This window comes from Numenius arquata, chromosome 13, assembly GCF_964106895.1.
Source record: "Numenius arquata chromosome 13, bNumArq3.hap1.1, whole genome shotgun sequence".
Taxonomy (NCBI): Eukaryota; Metazoa; Chordata; class Aves; order Charadriiformes; family Scolopacidae; genus Numenius; species Numenius arquata.
Genome location: NC_133588.1, coordinates 2,114,367 through 2,131,348, shown reverse-complemented (window position 1 = coordinate 2,131,348; position 16,982 = coordinate 2,114,367). Strand labels below are relative to the sequence as shown.

At 40.9% G+C, this 16,982-nt stretch overlaps 1 protein-coding gene across 2 annotated transcripts in view; it reads left to right on the top strand.

Moving 5' to 3' along the window:
* The window catches only part of MMP2 (matrix metallopeptidase 2), a 37,075-nt gene that overhangs the window by 3,320 nt on the left and 16,773 nt on the right, over window positions 1-16,982 (top strand). For both annotated transcript variants that reach the window (XM_074157825.1, XM_074157826.1), the window contains exons 2-7: window positions 1,358-1,584; window positions 3,080-3,228; window positions 5,360-5,488; window positions 7,085-7,258; window positions 13,595-13,768; window positions 16,564-16,737. In XM_074157825.1, the coding sequence (XP_074013926.1) occupies window positions 1,358-1,584; window positions 3,080-3,228; window positions 5,360-5,488; window positions 7,085-7,258; window positions 13,595-13,768; window positions 16,564-16,737 (1,027 nt within the window). The remainder of the gene's footprint in view (window positions 1-1,357; window positions 1,585-3,079; window positions 3,229-5,359; window positions 5,489-7,084; window positions 7,259-13,594; window positions 13,769-16,563; window positions 16,738-16,982) is intronic.

The window sequence follows — 16,982 nt, the reverse complement described above, 5'->3', positions numbered from 1 at the left end:
AAGCCCCTAACTAGCCAGCAGCCTGTTCTGAGGCCATGTTTGTCAGTCTCCGGTTAGGAACAGAGTTGGTAAAGGATTTTATACAGTTGCTGAAAGTTTTCTCATTTGCTCCTTGTAAACCTTTTTCATTTTACTAAGTTTTTAGGGCAGGTTTCACCACGTGCTGGAGACTGCCAGGCATCCTACCAGAGTTCGTCCCTACCCCAAGAAGCTCAGAGTTATTCTGCCAGTCAAAACTGACCCTAAGGGAAAAAATACTAAATACTAAATTGTTTGTGTGATCTCACTCGTGTATTGCATAGAAGGTGAGAGCCACATATGGCTAATCAGGACCACAGCTGTTTGTCTACAGTTTAGTTTAACATAAATATGCAACTTCTTAAAACATCTGAAAGACATGGAGCTTACCTGGAGCACTTGCCAGGGAACAGACTAACCCACTGCTCCTCTGGGATTAGAGGCAACAGCAAACAACAGACTGATATTTTTATTTTGAACTGCACTACACTTGCTAATTAGGTCATACTGAGCAAAATGGAAAGTGGAGGAGGCTTGGGTGGATATTATTTTAGATAAGAGATTAAAAGAATGGATTTGTGCTGCCTTTTTGATGCACCACTGGCTTTTTTTTTTTGATGACCACCGTTTTCTAGGAAAAATAATTTTGTGATCTGCCACCATGGTTGTACCAAAAAAAAAAAATCAGTCCAGCCATAATCTGCTGGGTGTTTGATGGAGTTTTAGGTATGCAGATATTGATTGGCTGCAGTGTCCAGGCAACTGAGATGTTCCCAAAGTCCACCTTCCTCAGCTCCTTGCAACGGTCAAGTCAAAAGCGAACACACACAACATTCAAATAACTCTATGCAGTTTGAATAAGCAATAGGAGTTTTTTTCTTTTCAATTAATGTGGTCTCATTTGTGAGGTTGCTTTGATACCTTGGCAAGTTTTTCAATAATCCATAGAGTCTTCCAGGAAAAAAAAAAAAAAGGCACAAAATCTAAAACTGTAAGCAGATTTATACATCATAAGGAAACCAAAAAAGATAAACCCATTTTTACTTTGTAGTTCTACATTAAAGCTCGATGCTCTACTTATTAATAAAGCAATTCATTAACTAAAGGTGATAGCTAATAGTGAAAATGATTGCTTAATTAGCAATGTTGTGTGATCAAGGATGGTTTGTGTCAATTAAGGAGATTCTGCTGGTCTCTCAGTTACTAATAATAGTAATTTTGAAAATAAAACTTGCAAATTACAGATGGGAAGCTAACATGGAATTACACTATTTATTTTTAATGATTAACTATTTCTTTTATGAATGTTAAAGTCTTTGTTCTGTGATTTCTTTTCAAGCAATACCTGAATAAATACTATGGGTGCCCCAAAGACAATTGCAATTTATTTGTCCTGAAAGACACTTTGAAGAAAATGCAGAAATTTTTTGGGCTGCCTGAAACTGGAGATTTGGATCAAAATACTATTGAGACAATGAAGAAACCCCGCTGTGGTAACCCAGATGTAGCCAATTACAACTTCTTTCCAAGAAAGCCAAAATGGGAAAAGAATCATATAACATACAGGTACTGGCTGGTGATGTTGGGTTTTGCTCATACATAACCTTTTAAGAACCAATCGAACAAGACACTTGGAAGTGGAGTAGCTGCTCAGAGGGCTGGACAGGATTTCTTCAATTGTCTCTTTTTGTGTTTGGATAACTACTAGATGTTTTAGCAACCACCTCAGAAATTTCAAATTGTAAAATTTCAGGCATAATCATCTAAAGCTCAACTTTATGGTTCTAGTTGAGACTAAAGAGATTTGGGGTTTGCTCTTTGCTCTGCTGCAAGCATTCTAAGGGAACGGGAGCAGATCTCACTCGCTCATCTGCTCGGTAGGGACCACAGTACTTACTCACTGCAGAGTCCGTGGAGTCCAGGAGAGTCCAGCAGTCATTTAACTTTAAAATAAAACAAATGTATTTCAGATATATACAGACATGATTTAAAGCAAGTTTTTTGGAGTAGTTTTGGCACGTTTTCATTTCTTACACTGAAAAGTTAGAGATTAATACACCTCTCATTGAAGTCAGTAATAAAAAAACCCACCATTACCTTAGATGGTCCAGGAACAAACTTTTAGCACCGATGAGAACAAGCAGCAGATCTGTCTTAGCTGCTTGGTCTGCTGCTTCCTCAACAGTTATGACCCAAAGCATCCCTCATGCTGCAACTAACCTAATAAACACCAAAAAAAGCCCGTGGCAGCTCTCACAGCCTCCACTTTCTGATGGGCTTCCTCTGATTCTTCCTCATTCTCCTTAGACCTAAAGTTATTTTCCTCACTATGCACAGCAGCAAAGAATTGGAAACGTGCCTTTACACGGGGGCACTAAGAAGTCCAATTAAAATATACGAAAAAGAAGAAAGCAACACACTTAAGAGTTTGTTCTTTCCCCATGTCAGGCTTATGGCTCTATCTTACATGCTTTAACCTTCTGTCTCCCCACGTATCCTATTGCCAACATAACCAACACACTGGTAAAGAATCAGCGTTCAACTGGCATGAAACAATATACAGCTCACTACACAGGTGAGGGAGAAGGGCTGGGGTTTTGTTATTAAAGAGCAAAACAACCCACACTTGAAAGTTTCAGAACATTATTTACCTCTTTTTCTGGCAAATAAATCTTATATATCAAGATGTGGTATCAAGCTAAGTAGTCTACAAAAATGTAAACCTCAAATCTAATGGAGCAAAAGAAGGTGATGTCTTGCCAGCACCTCAGCACTGATGTAAAGCCCTGAATATTTTGCACAAGGCCCATTGCCACGCAGGCTCCCCAGCCTCTGGCTATATAATTTTCTTCATGCTGCTGCATCAGTTCTGAAGGAAAATAAATAGTAAGCGCCACATCTAAAACCACATCTCAACCAAAGGAAGGTGCCTAGCTCTCACGTGGAGCAGCGTTACCTCTTGACTGGTTTCACTACTGAGTCTGCTCGGCATTTTGATCAGTAAACAACAAATACAGGGAGGGGGTTTATGTGTTATTTAACTCTTCCTCTTACCTCTAAGGATTATAGGCTATACTCCGGATTTGGATCCTGAGACGGTAGATGATGCCTTTGCTCGAGCCTTTCAAGTCTGGAGTGATGTCACACCGCTGAGATTTAATCGAATAAACGACGGAGAAGCAGACATTATGATTAATTTTGGCCGATGGGGTATATTTTTCTATTTTTACATATGTTTTTGGTTTTGTTCCTTTCGTTAATCCTTAGTATTGGAATGATCTACCCTCAATAAGTAGTACTCTTGAGCCTTTCTGGCAAACCTTGTCTAGCTTGCACTTGGCTTATACAAGCTAAGATCTAATTTCACTGAGATATTCTTTTTTCTTTCTTATACATGAGAGAGAGAGAGAAGTATTTATACAATATCCTTATACTATATTTATCTTTCCAAATGAGAATCGCTAGGGGCAACGTTTTATTTTTAAATTTACAAATCAGAAATAGAACTGGGAAATATCGGTACAGATCTTCAGATGATGGGAGCTGGCTTCCCGCCACAGAAGAGAATGGAATGCCATCATACTGTTTGTTTATGGTTCCGTACTTGGTTTTCCAGTGATAGTGGTGGAGGTCCTAACATACTGGAGCTGAAACATGGATTTGTGACTTTCAGGTTTGACTCCGTAGCTGGTCTGTGTCAGCACAGCAGAATGCAGGCTTTCAATGTATTCGTTGGCCTTGAGGAATTTAAAAATATGGATTTTAAGCTGAATTATGTTTTGAGTCCAGCTGATGATAGGTGACTTGTTTTGTATTCATTGTACATGCCTTCTCAATTAACTTTCGTTTCCCATGAAAGAAATTTTATAGCTTTTCAGTGTAAACCTGGAGCATTTCTACTTCTTACAGACAGTCACAGAATTTTTAATACTAATGAAGGTACTTGTGCAGCCAATCACTTGGGAGGTAGGCTTTGGAAGCGAAGTGAACAGTTCAAAGAATAACTGAGCTCTTTGTAAAAGCCTCCATTTCAAGCCGGTTTTCTTTGCTTTAGCTACTGATGAGTTGACCTCAAAAGCTTCAGAGATTTTGTACAGAACTCAAAACTTCAGATCCTCATCCAGGCTGGCTTGGTTTGCAAAAAGAAGTCTTACAAAAGCAGAAGTGTTACTGCTGATTTTAGCACTTGCTGGTTATAGTCAGTTCAGAAACAGTGGGAGAACAGCTTCTTCCACATTCATTCATTCTTATCACTTTATTAAATTTCAGATTCACGGGAGCTGGGACATCCACGAGGTCTTTCATTTTTAAGCTTTCTCTTAAGCACAGGATCTACTTTGAAATAAATGGGAGTAAAGCATCTAATATATGTCAAAATCTTCTCCTTGACAACTGACACACTAGTCTACTGAAATGAATGAACTGAACTAGTATTAAGAGAGTGACACCATGAAATCGGTGTAACAGAGTAGAGAATTGGGCCTGTGTATTTAGGGCTTCTGTTAAATGGCAAGACATCAAACCAAAAGGCCTGAAATGATGCAACTGGAGATGCTGGCAGCCAGCTTTGATGCACCGGTCAGTGTGGTGGGAAAGCTCTGAATAACAGGGTTATGCCCTTGCCAGCCTGCCTTACCCACATGCGGTGTACTTCCAAGAAAAGCCTACAGTGTAATAACAGGAGAGCTACTTAACCTGCTGTTGCCCTGTGAGCTGTCTGAGTCTCGGAGTGGTTGATGTGGAGGAGGAATAGGCTCATTCATGGGCCTCAGAGCACTGAATAAGAGCTGGCTTTCCAGGGACCCACTACTGAGACACTCAGCTGATTTGCTTTCCTGCTTAAAGCTGTTAGTATCCTGCACAAAGAGCACAGCAGTCCAAGATGCAGCAGAAAAGAGAAGCCTGCAAAAAGAAATCTGCCTTCGCTTTCCAATCTCTGTGTTGGAAACTGATATAAATAATCTGAAGGTATCCCTCATCTGCAATGTTTATTTTATAGCTCCTACCAGTGTCCATTGAGAAACAGCAGTGTGTCATACATCTTATGTACAGTATTTCACTGTTCTTCACTGTCTTTGATTCCTTTCCACAACAGTTATGAGATATAAAATAACACACTGTGACAACTGCAGTACTGAAACTTAATGTTCTTTGTAAGAACTGGCGGCTTCTCTTCTGGTTCAGTCTTGCCAGCACAACCCACACCAATAAACTCACTCACTGGAGTGTTCTGCTGCTGTCTTGGATGGGAAAGTACACACGATAGTCATCACTCATGTACAGACTCTGACAGAGTCAAGGTCATTAGAAACCAGTCTTTTTTGTCTGTTTCCTCCTGCAGAACATGGTGATGGCTATCCATTTGACGGCAAAGACGGTCTCCTGGCTCACGCCTTTGCACCGGGGCCAGGAATTGGAGGAGACTCCCATTTTGATGATGATGAACTGTGGACTCTTGGAGAGGGGCAAGGTACCAGACTTTTTAATGTTTCAGAACATATGGCCTGCTGGCTGCTATGTTTTAATGCTGTTTCAGGCACTGCACGAAATATTTTCATTGACATCTCAATAAATGTTAGGGGATGAAAATTAATTGATACAATTTAAACTGTTCTCTACAAAATGTTTATGGAATTCCTAAATAAGTGTTACCTAGGATTACCCTTTCTGTTCTTCTACTGTTGCCCCTTGAAAACCTGGATAATGGACCTGATGTTGCACAACCTTTGTGAATTGTGGGAAAAGTACAAAGCCACAACTACGATTTTGAATGCATCGGTTCTCAGGTACCCAAACTACAACATCCTTCAGTTCATTTGTAAGAGGCAGACTGGGCAGTGCTGTTCAGCTGGCGTACCCTTTTAAGATGACTTAAGCTGTGGCTCTGGTTGTTAAGAATGGAACCATCCACCTTAATAAGGATTTATACACTCATGTCAAAACCAAATCAAATATAAAACCTGATAATTGAAACAAAATCGACATCAAACAGTGGATTAAGACCATCTCCAAGAATCTTTAACAGGCAGTTTGCCGTACCCTTTAGAAGAGAGCAAGTGAAGATAGTATCATCTGAACTAGACAAACAAGACCAAGTATTAGCAGTCTGGGACCTCTTTTTTCTGTCTGGGCTTTGCCACAATCATATATTTCTAATTATAATTCTTCCACTGTAAAATAATTTGGAAAACTTAGAATAAGAATTCAAACTCATGTTCGCCTTTCATTTCAAATTCTAGTTTTCTCAGCTGTCCTCCCATTGAAAAAATAGTTGGACTTTAATACCAAAATAGTCAAGTTCCTTCTGTTTGGCTTTCTTTTAACTTCAACAGAAGCACTGACCAGTATATGTAGCAACTGGAGTGGATCCCTGCCTCTGACTAACAATGAATAGGAGGAAACTGTTTTCCATACTCGTGGGAGTACTGCACAAGCATCCAGTTAGTTACTGCCATCAAGAGAAATGCTATGGATAAGTGAATTAGCGATATATTAATATATCTTACAGCACCAGCACTGTAGTTTTAGGACTACATGTGACAAAGTGAAATAAACCCAGGACCTGGGTGTGTCTGTGTTACCACCCGGTTCCCCCAGTGCCACAGTAGATCTCATTAAAGTCAAACTGGAAATACCAAAGTGGTTTATGAGGCACAAGGCATGTTCAGCTCATGCTCAACTGCTGCCTGGAAGCTTTCGAACTATACTGAACATTTTAGACCATATTACCAAAGAAACTAAGTTACTAAATGTATTAAAAGCATGTTTATAGGTTTGCATTGCCATAGCAACAATAACATATATATTTTTCTGGGCTGATTCTAAGGACTGTTCACTCTAACACTTCACCATGAGTAATATCCATGTAATTCTTTCAAAATTACCAGTTATTATTTCAGCTATGATCATCTTGCCAATAGAGAGACCAACAGCATATTGAATTTCAAAGTGGAAATTCAGACTGCATTTCTATACCAATGTCCTCCAGGAAAAGAAGATTTCCAGAAACTGTATTTTTTTATATCAGTTGGTGGCTAATTTATCCCTACGTTTGCTCTCTTTGTAGTGGTTAGAGTGAAGTATGGAAATGCAGATGGTGAATACTGCAAATTTCCCTTCTGGTTCAATGGCAAGGAATACAACAGCTGCACAGACGCAGGACGCAGTGATGGATTCCTCTGGTGTTCCACAACCAAAGACTTTGATGCAGATGGCAAATATGGCTTTTGTCCCCATGAGTGTAAGTAGATCATTGTTTCTACTTTTTTTCTCCTGGTAGACTGTTCCCTACTTATTTTGCCCATCTACTTTGCCTTGTACTTTTTCCACTTCCTTCCCGGCAAATTTAGTTTTACTGGTTTTAGTATCTCCTCAGTATCTAAGCAGACAAAACTCCCTGTAGGCTCCCTTGGTGTAGGAGAGTTTGTAACTAACGATGACCCAGGCAGAGGCATTTCTCTAAAAACAAGGACACATTGAAGATATGTTGGAAGCAATGTCGGCCCCAAATACACATCAAAACCAGTTCAGGTTCGGTTTCATGATCCAGGAAAGACAACCACCTTTCAGAGTAAGAATAGGGCCAAATTTGGAGATGGTGCACACTAAATGACAGAAATCTCTCCCTAAGATTCAGGCTATTCCACTAACAATTGCAATTGCATCTCCTTCAAGAGCAGTGACAAAAACTAGCAGTTAAGGATGAAACCCATTAAGCCAAACCTCTATGAGTTTGCACACCAATTTTACCAACTGGCTGTCCAGGTCCTCTGAGCCTGGGAGCCCTTTTGGTGCAACGTGACACTATTACTGTCACAGATCACCCTTCAAATGAGCTCATACTGCTTTTCAAAATAAAAATGATTGAATTTCAAGTGAGTATCTATGGTGGTACAAAGTTATTTATATGTTGGTGCATTGCAAATTGCTAGCCAGGAGAGCACTCACATTTTTAGAATTTAGGTGAGGGTGCCAGAGCCCTGGAACAGGCTGCCCAGGGAGGGTGTGGAGTCCCCTTCTTTGGAGATTTTCAAGACCCACCTGGATGCAGCCCTGAGTAGCATTCTCTAAGCAATCCTGCTTCAGCAGGGGAGTTGGACTAGATGATCTATATGGTCCCTTCCAACTCTAAAAAAATTCAGTAAATTCAATTCAATTCAGGTTTTTATTTTTAACACAGATCTTTGGATTCTTACTCATGAAGCAGTTCCAGCAGCTCTCTTTAGATACAGGAGTGACACTATATTTCAGAAACCATAACTCTGTATCAGTATCTGTACAACACTGTTAGAGGGTCTAGAAAAGCAATGATAGTACCTAATTGCTAACTCTTTGGAATGTGAACAGAATCCTCCATTTCACAAGCAATTTATTTCATATTTGGAAACACTCATTTACAGATTAGACGATGTGTATAATGCTTTCAGGTAGCCATAACTTTTAAAAATACACACGATATGATTACCTTTCAAATGAAATTATGACAATATGTTTCCAGTTAAACATTGGGAAGATGCATTTATATGCTCGAAAATCTTGATGAGCCTACTGGATATAAGATTCTGGACAATTATTATTATATGAGTGTTAATTTGATCTCCTGTATATCACACATCACGAAACCTTTAGAGAAGCAATTAAGTATAATTGACTGTAGCCTACTGTGCTAATTTATGAGCAGTGATAAGAGTAGAGAAGGTAAGGGGCTTTTAGCCACTTGCTCCATCTCCTGTTTGCCAGCTCCAGTGCTGGCACCTATATTGGCCAACACTCCCAGTACCGCAGTTTCCCACATTCACTTTTTTCCCTTTGTACATCACCGACTGCTACAAGCTTTTGGCAGCAGGGAGTGTTTCATCACTCTTGTTACCTTACTTCCTGAGCAATGGACCCACAGGGTCGCTGAAACTCCTGCCGGCTACTGCTCTGTCATAATAAATAAAAACAGAGTTATGAAAAGGAACGAAAAGGAAAATAACAGAGCTTTTGTTGGACTCATGCTAATCCTCCTCGAACAATAGTACTAAACTTATTCATAAAGTTATGGCTACCTGCAGTCAGTACAAGGAAAGGGAGTGCCAACTGCTGAAAGAAAATTAGTGATGCTTAAGATGCAAAGCTAACAAAACAAGACACGATCACAGTTTGCCAGACCGAGAATGCACAAGCACCACCCAACACGTCCCAGGCAAGCCTCAATGAGTACTGTAAACACACGTGTGCATGCGTTAATAAGTAGGCATCAAGTACATGTAATTTTTCAAAAGATCACTGAAGTGTTTGTAGAAAAAGTTCAGATACCTTGTCCTCAAAACGTCTCTGGTATCCTATTGTAGCCAAACACTAAATGGATTCCTGCTTGACAAATTTTGGGGATTTCTCAAGTTCATTTGCAAGACCATAGAATTTCCAATATCATAGAATCATGGAATCACAAAATGGTTTGAGTGGGAAGGGACCTTAAAGATCATCGAGTTCCAAACCCCTGCCCTGGGCAGGGACACCTCCCACCAGACCAGGTTGCTCCAAGCCCCATCCAGCCTGGCCTTGAACCCCTCCAGGGACGGGGCAGCCACAGCTTCTCTGGGCAACCTGGACCAGGGTCTCACCACCCTCAGAGGAAAGAATTTCTTCCTGAAATCTGGTTTAAATCTGCTTTCTTTCAGTTTAAAACCATTACCCCTCGTCCTATGGCTACACTCCCTGAGAAGGAGTCCCTCCCCACCCCATGGAAGATTACAAATTTTCTGCACTGGCATGCTAGGGGTTTCCAAAGATAATCTGTTGTAGAACATATCAGTCTTCTAGCCCTAATGGGATTAAAAAAAGTATTCTTTTATTTCCAAAGCCCCAATTACCCAATATAGGTCCCACCACCCTACCATGGTGACAGCAATTTATACAACTATAGGGAATGAACATGCGGGAGTGCGAACTTTTAACAGACTTCAGTTAATTTAAAAAACCAGTTATTGTTAGTTACATGACTTTTAGAACTAGCTTCTTTAGCCTAAAGTTTACTTCAATAGATATAAGCATGCACACACACATACCCGCACAGTCATTTTTTCCTAAAACTTTGCCATCTCCTTCATTCCCCACCTTTCCCCAGATCTCTTCACCCTCAGGTTAATCCTTCCAGCTGTAAAAGAGTGAAATTAGGCTTATTGCTTTAGGATACTCCAAGTGCTCAGATAGAGTCAGAACAAAGCCTGGATTATAGGTAGCCGGACAAACCGAGATCCACATACCCTGAGTGATACCTTTGTAAATTCCCAAAGTCATACAAGACCGAAAGTGTGAGCAGTGAAGCACTCTCAGGGAGAGATAGTTCTGAAAGTTGATGTTCCTGGAAATGCTTGTGTCAAGGTTTCTGAAACGGAACAGAAGGGTTTCAGCCTTTTGTTTCTGATGCAATTGTTTTGCAAGATCCTTCAAGTTATGCACAGATGTTTCTTATTAAATTCACAGCTGCATTGTTCGGTCATTACTCCAAGACACCATTTGCTAAAACCCAGCTAAAAAAACCCTATCTTCAGATGGGGAGGATTTACATCATAGAGCCGGTGTTGGGGGCAACATTCCTAGTTGTCAGTGTTTCTCCCCTGTCTAATTCACTGAAGTTAGTTTCAATTCTTCTTGTTACAGAGCCACACTGCATATTTGGGAACATTTTTTAAGCTATAGTGTTGTATTAGGCTCTTCTAAAGTTAATCCCAGATCTGGAATTCTGTAAACTGATTCCACTGTCAAAGCAGAAGAAGGGAAAGCAGAAAGTTACCTACCTACTACACGAATCTTATGCAGGTGTGCTGAACCTCTCCCTTCCCATATGGCATCAAGGGATCTTGAATCTCTCTCTTCACCGAACTCCACCGACACTACAGAGAGTTTAGGCTCCTAACTTTGGTCCTCTGATATCTAATGCTAGAGACCTGTGCTCTGCCTGTAGCTCGCTCACACCGGGCACAGTTCTTGTAGGCTGCTGCTCGACTGCTCTCCCAGGCAGAACCCTCCTGGAGCTGCAGGTACCTCCACCGTGGGTCTCTGCCACAGGGGTTTCAGCAGCCTTCCAGCCTGAGGCTTCCTCACATCACAACTGGCTGATTTTTCTGGGAAGAGCTAACAGTGCAGTGCAGTTCACAGATTAGTAACATCCACAGTCTTAATCTGCTCTCACATCAGCACATCTTCACTGATTTTTAAATTTCTGAGCTTACCATGATGCAGAACAAGAGTCAGGCCCTTTAAGATCCCCTTACAAGTAAATAAAGCTTTTGTTTTGTTTTGGGGGAAGCTGACCTAGTCTCTGCCTTTAACTTTCATTTACATTAAAGCAAAGAATGTTCTAGTTAAGGCTGGGGGAGGATTTGAAAACTTAATAAACTGTTATTGTAACTATCACATGATGTTACCTCAAGCAAAATGAAAAACTGCATTTTGTCTGTGACTCAGAAAGACTCCATGCAAAGCAGTAAGAGATTAACTTTCCATAAGGTTTTTGCAACTTAGCCACATTTAAACCAACAAAAAAAAGGCTATTAAAACACAGAGTTTGCCAGATCTAGAGCTGGAAGCAGCTCATGTGGTAAATGAGTCATCTAAACAACTCAGTTTAATTTAATTTTTGCCTTCCAATTTTATCATTTTTTTTATAAAAAAATCAAGTCTTTCTCCAATCAGGATAACCTAGTTAATCCTAGTTAATGCGCATTTCCTAACTTATTACAGCATTTGAGACAAATACAAACAGTTGCAGCCTGCTCTTTTGGGGAGACACACTGTGTGCTGGAGTTATCTTTTGCCTAGAGACAGGACCTCTGTGTGGCTGCTTCCACATCCAGGATGCAGAAGGACACAGATGAGAGCTGGGCCAGATCAGAAGTGCAGTGAACTCGTGTGTGTGAGCCAGGCCTGCAAAGCTCCAAGTCCTCTCCTAAGTGAGACTGGAACTTGGTTCAGTAACTTACCGGTTCATGCCCCTGATACTGTGACCAATTACTGATATAAGTGGAAAAGGCAAAATGAATCACCTATGTCACAATACCCCATCATTAGAACCCCTCCCGATCACCCTTCAGCCAGAAAAGGTCTTGGGTTTTTATTTATTACTACTCTAAAAAGTGAAGTACACATAAACAATGTCTCTCTTCCCATCGATGTATCAGACTAAGCAAAAGCAAAAACTCTCAAATCACACACAATGAGGCTACAATGGCATTTCGATCATCAAAAACGACAACAGCAAAGTAGAAATAACCTACCAAGCCTCCCCACACACACATTTGAGTTTTAGCTTTAACTTGGGGGAAGGAGAGGGAGAAAGTGTCCCCTTGGGCACCTTAAAAAAGGCCAAATCATGCATACTTTACACTGGAAATTCAAACAGACGTGTTGCATTCTGAGGTGCTGTTCTTAAATCTCAAGAGGAATTAGCACATGGCTGCATGAAGGATTTTTTGCCCCTGTTCAGTGCAAAGCCCGGCCCAGTTTGTTGCTCTCGTGGTTGCCTCCCACCAGCACATGGCACTCACAGACACTGCCCTACCATTAAGAATTCCCACAGATGTAGCAGCCAAGAGAAGACACAGGCAGAATCACAGGATCTCAAATGGTCCACACCACCTGGATCTTCACGTAATTCAATTTGGACATACATTTTTTTAAATACTAGCATGAGAGATTTTATCTGCTTCCTCTAGATACTCCAGAAAGTTTACTAAAATCCTAAGACAGATCCCAGAACTCTTGACTCAGTTTAGTCTGTACCCTTTCATCCAAGAGAGATATTTCTGGTTCTCAGGATTGAGCCCAGAGGCCTTGTTTGCGGATGGATAATGAGCAGCCCCTAGAAGGCCAACACACTACCTTCAGGAACATTAACGAAGCAAGAGACAGGAGAAGCCTCCAGTGTTCAGCTTTGTTGGGGGAGTCATATTTGTCCTCTCTTGCTGTTCTATTGAGTGCCTGAGCCCAGCTGCAGGGTTTCTCAAAAATGAGAAGCAAAGTCTAGAGGAAAAGCCAACAGGTTATTATCGGACTTCAACTCTACTGTACATCAGCATCTTAATGAAACTGGAAATGTACACAGATGGCCGTTAGGAAAAACCCATCTGGCTTCTCTGTGGCTCTGTACAAAGTTTGCCATTCTATCTAACAGCTTTGACGCAAGGTAAATGAACCAGCAGAGCACTAAGGAACATGAGTGACTTCCTCAGAATCCTCTTCCTAAATGTTGTTTCAAGAAGGGATATTAATGTTATGAGTTAGGCTATAAAGGATATACACAATTCAAACCACATTCAGACAGCTTGAGAGAATTTTCCTCATTCCCAGTTCATTTATAAAGATCAATCAGTCATTCCTTCCATACACTTGTGAGGTTGGAACACCCCTGGTCTGGCTTGCCAAAGCATTTCACTGTTGGTATAAAATAGAGGTTCTAAGTGTGAACTGCACCACACATGACAGCTGTCAACCTCTGTCAAGACCTTTGCACATTATTACGGGCACACCATGATTCCTTGTTGATATTGAGCCTTGTGTATGGACTTTTTTTCTCTCATTCTCCCTACAGCACTTTTTACAATGGGCGGCAACGGTGACGGGCAGCCGTGCAAATTCCCCTTTAAATTTCAAGGCCAATCCTATGACCAGTGCACAACAGAAGGCAGGACAGATGGATACCGATGGTGTGGAACCACCGAAGATTACGATAGAGATAAGAAATATGGATTCTGTCCGGAGACCGGTAGGAGGAATGCTGCTTGCAGCAGTCTTACTTGTCATTGTTTTAAATGACAATTTTTTAAATAACAATTTTTTTACACCTTCAGCAGAGCACACAAAAGTTGATCAGTTTGGCACAATTTCAGCATAGGTGGCCAAAAAAGGGAGTGATCTATGTAAACAATACGGTTTGCCACAGCACACCAAGTCTATCAGGGATACACAAATGTCATTGAACCATAGGACCAAATGTCTACCACTGCAGGATAATTACCTGTAGATTACAATTTGTTAATGGCCCTGGAAGAGAAGTCTTATGTGATGGAAGAAAGCATGAATAATATTTTAGCTTAATACTTAACATTTACACTTGACAAAAGAAATCCTGTTTAATAGGTTAAGCTTGAGTTAATGGATCTTTTCAGCAATTCAAAAGAACTAAGTGAAATGGTTTAGCCAGAAAAACAGATTCCTGCTTTCTTCACGTTTTTATATTTTTTAACTTGAGTTTTACTACATAAAGGAACGAAAATTAATTTATAGCCTTGTATAGCTTGGCAGGTGTACAATTTCAGGAGCCGTAAGTATTTAGACTGTATGTTAGCTATGCTAAAATCTCAAGCTTTTACCAGGGCGAAGGGGAAGTGACATTCACCCCGTTGCCCCCTGCAGCGACATTCAAACCTACAGGCACCCTGGGTTTTGAGCCTTTTGAAAATGGCCTAACCATTTGCAATAGGGGTTTGATGGAGTGGTATTTGGCTTCCTGTTATTTTTGATACCCAGGTGTAACCCTTCAATTTTACCTTACAGGTGTTTGAAAAAAAAATAAATAAAAGAAAGGATCAAATTCACTATAACTTGCTACATAGTTAGGAAGAGAAAAATCTAAAGGATAGTTCAACAAAAGAACCAAAATATGGAGAATCAATATATCCTAGGCCCTAGGTAACACAGTCTTTATCACTGGAACCGAAAAATACACTTAGTTTAAGCTTTTTTTCAGCCTAAAAGGTTATTACTTGAGGTAACTGTGATCCTTATTTTTTTTTATTTCTGACTTATTAATTAATAATAATAAATGAGAAATAAGTAATAACAAATGATTAGGGACACAACCAGCTTTGTCTCTGTTTTGCTCTACTGTACCTTCCCTGAAGACTGACCATAATTTGAAAGGAACTGTAATTGTCAGGTAGCAGTGCAAATGAATTTAAATGAGTTTTATATTATCTGCATATTCTGTTTATGATACCTACTTTAAACTGCAATTTTAAATCTAGTTACACCCTCTTCACTCTAGAAAATACGTGTACACACAGATATAAATGTTATTTCCTATATATTACTGCCATATACTACATAGATAAGAAGACACTTAAGGGAAAAATTTACAAGCTTTTGCAAAAATACTGGTTACAAAAAAAAAAACCCCAGTCATCTACATTTGATATCCTTGTCTTTAAAAAATGTCTAACCGTCTGCTTTTAAACTATACCCTGCTGACAGCATAAAACAATTCCTCAATTCATTTGATATGACTCCTCTTCTGGAACTTTTGGGGTTTTTTTCTACTTCAAAGCTTATACTTCAGTGGGACACCTACTAACCAGGTGGATACTCAATAGCCCTTTAAATTTTCTGACACGAAACCTACCATCAACCTATTTGAGACACTATAAAACATCACCAGGAAAGACCATACAAAGATACTTGCTACGCAATCAGCTCCCACAAAACACTGTTAAGTGCTACTTGCTCAGAGCTGTGAGCACGAGTCCGGGGCTCACTCTTATTCCCATCAAAAATATTAGCAAGTTCATTGCAATGGCAATGCCTAGACCTTTTATTTTTTTTCCTGTCAGACAATTTTCTTTTCAAACATTACTTTTAATCTTGATCCTCACATTCTTAAGAGAATGACAGACTTTCTGCTTGCTTTGTATTTTTAATGTGTAGTTTAGGAGAAGATGCATCGTAGAATCATAGAATTGTCTAGGTTGGAAGGGACCTTTAAGATCATCCAGTCCAACCATCAACCTAACTCTGATAAAAAACCATCACCAAACCATGTCTCTAAGCACTATGTCAACCCGTCTTTTAAATACCTCCAGGGATGGTGCCTCAACCCCTTCCCTGGGCAGCCCATTCCAAGGCTTAATAACCCTTTCCATGTCAAAATTGTTCCTAATATCCAATCTGAACCTCCCCTGGCTCAACTTGAGGCCATTTCCTCTTGTCCCATCGCCTGTTCCTTGGGAGAAGAGACCGACCCCCCCTGGCTACACCCTCCTTTCAGGGAGTTGTAGAGAGCAAGAAGGTCTCCCCTCAGCCTCCTTTTCTCCAGGCTGAACACCCCCAGCTCCCTCAGCCTCTCCTCATAAGACTTATTCTCCAGACCCCTCACCAGCTCTGTTGCCCTTCTCTGGACCTGCTCCAGCACCTCAATGTCTTTTTTGTGGGAAGGGACCCAAACCTGGACACAGCACTCGAGGTGAGGTCTCACCAGTGCCAAGTACAGGGGGATGATCACCTCCCAAGTCCTACTCACCACGCTGTTCCTGATACAGGCCAGGATGCTGTTGGCCTTCTTGGCCACCTGGGCACACTGCTGGCTCATGTTCAGCCGACAGTCGACCAACACCCCCAGGTCCTTTTCTGCCTGGCAGCTCCAGCCACTCTGCCCCAAGCCTGTAGCGCTGCATGGGGTTGGTGTGAACCAAGTGCAGGGCCCGGCACTTGGTCTTGTTGAACCTAATCATCTTAATCTCACAAAAAGGATTCCCTTCTCACTGTGTTTTTCTGTCTTTTCCGCAGCCATGTCAACAGTTGGCGGCAATTCAGAAGGAGCCCCTTGTGTGTTCCCCTTCATCTTCCTTGGGAATAAATACGAGTCCTGTACGAGCGCAGGTCGCAATGATGGCAAGCTGTGGTGTGCTTCTACCAGCAGCTATGATGATGACCGCAAGTGGGGCTTTTGTCCAGATCAAGGTAACACAGTTTGTCAGAGCAATACAACGGTACCAGCCACAATACAATATTGACCACACCGAGGACATCAGTTACAATGATGAGTTTCGTTCTCATACTTACCACTCCATTCTGGTTACAGCACTTCTCCCCAGCCCCAAATCTGCACAAAACCCCTACATTTAAATGTGAGGCTATACTTAAGGAGTTGGTCCCAAAGCTCATCTGCCTGAAACATTCAGATATTCTACAATTTATATCTTGCC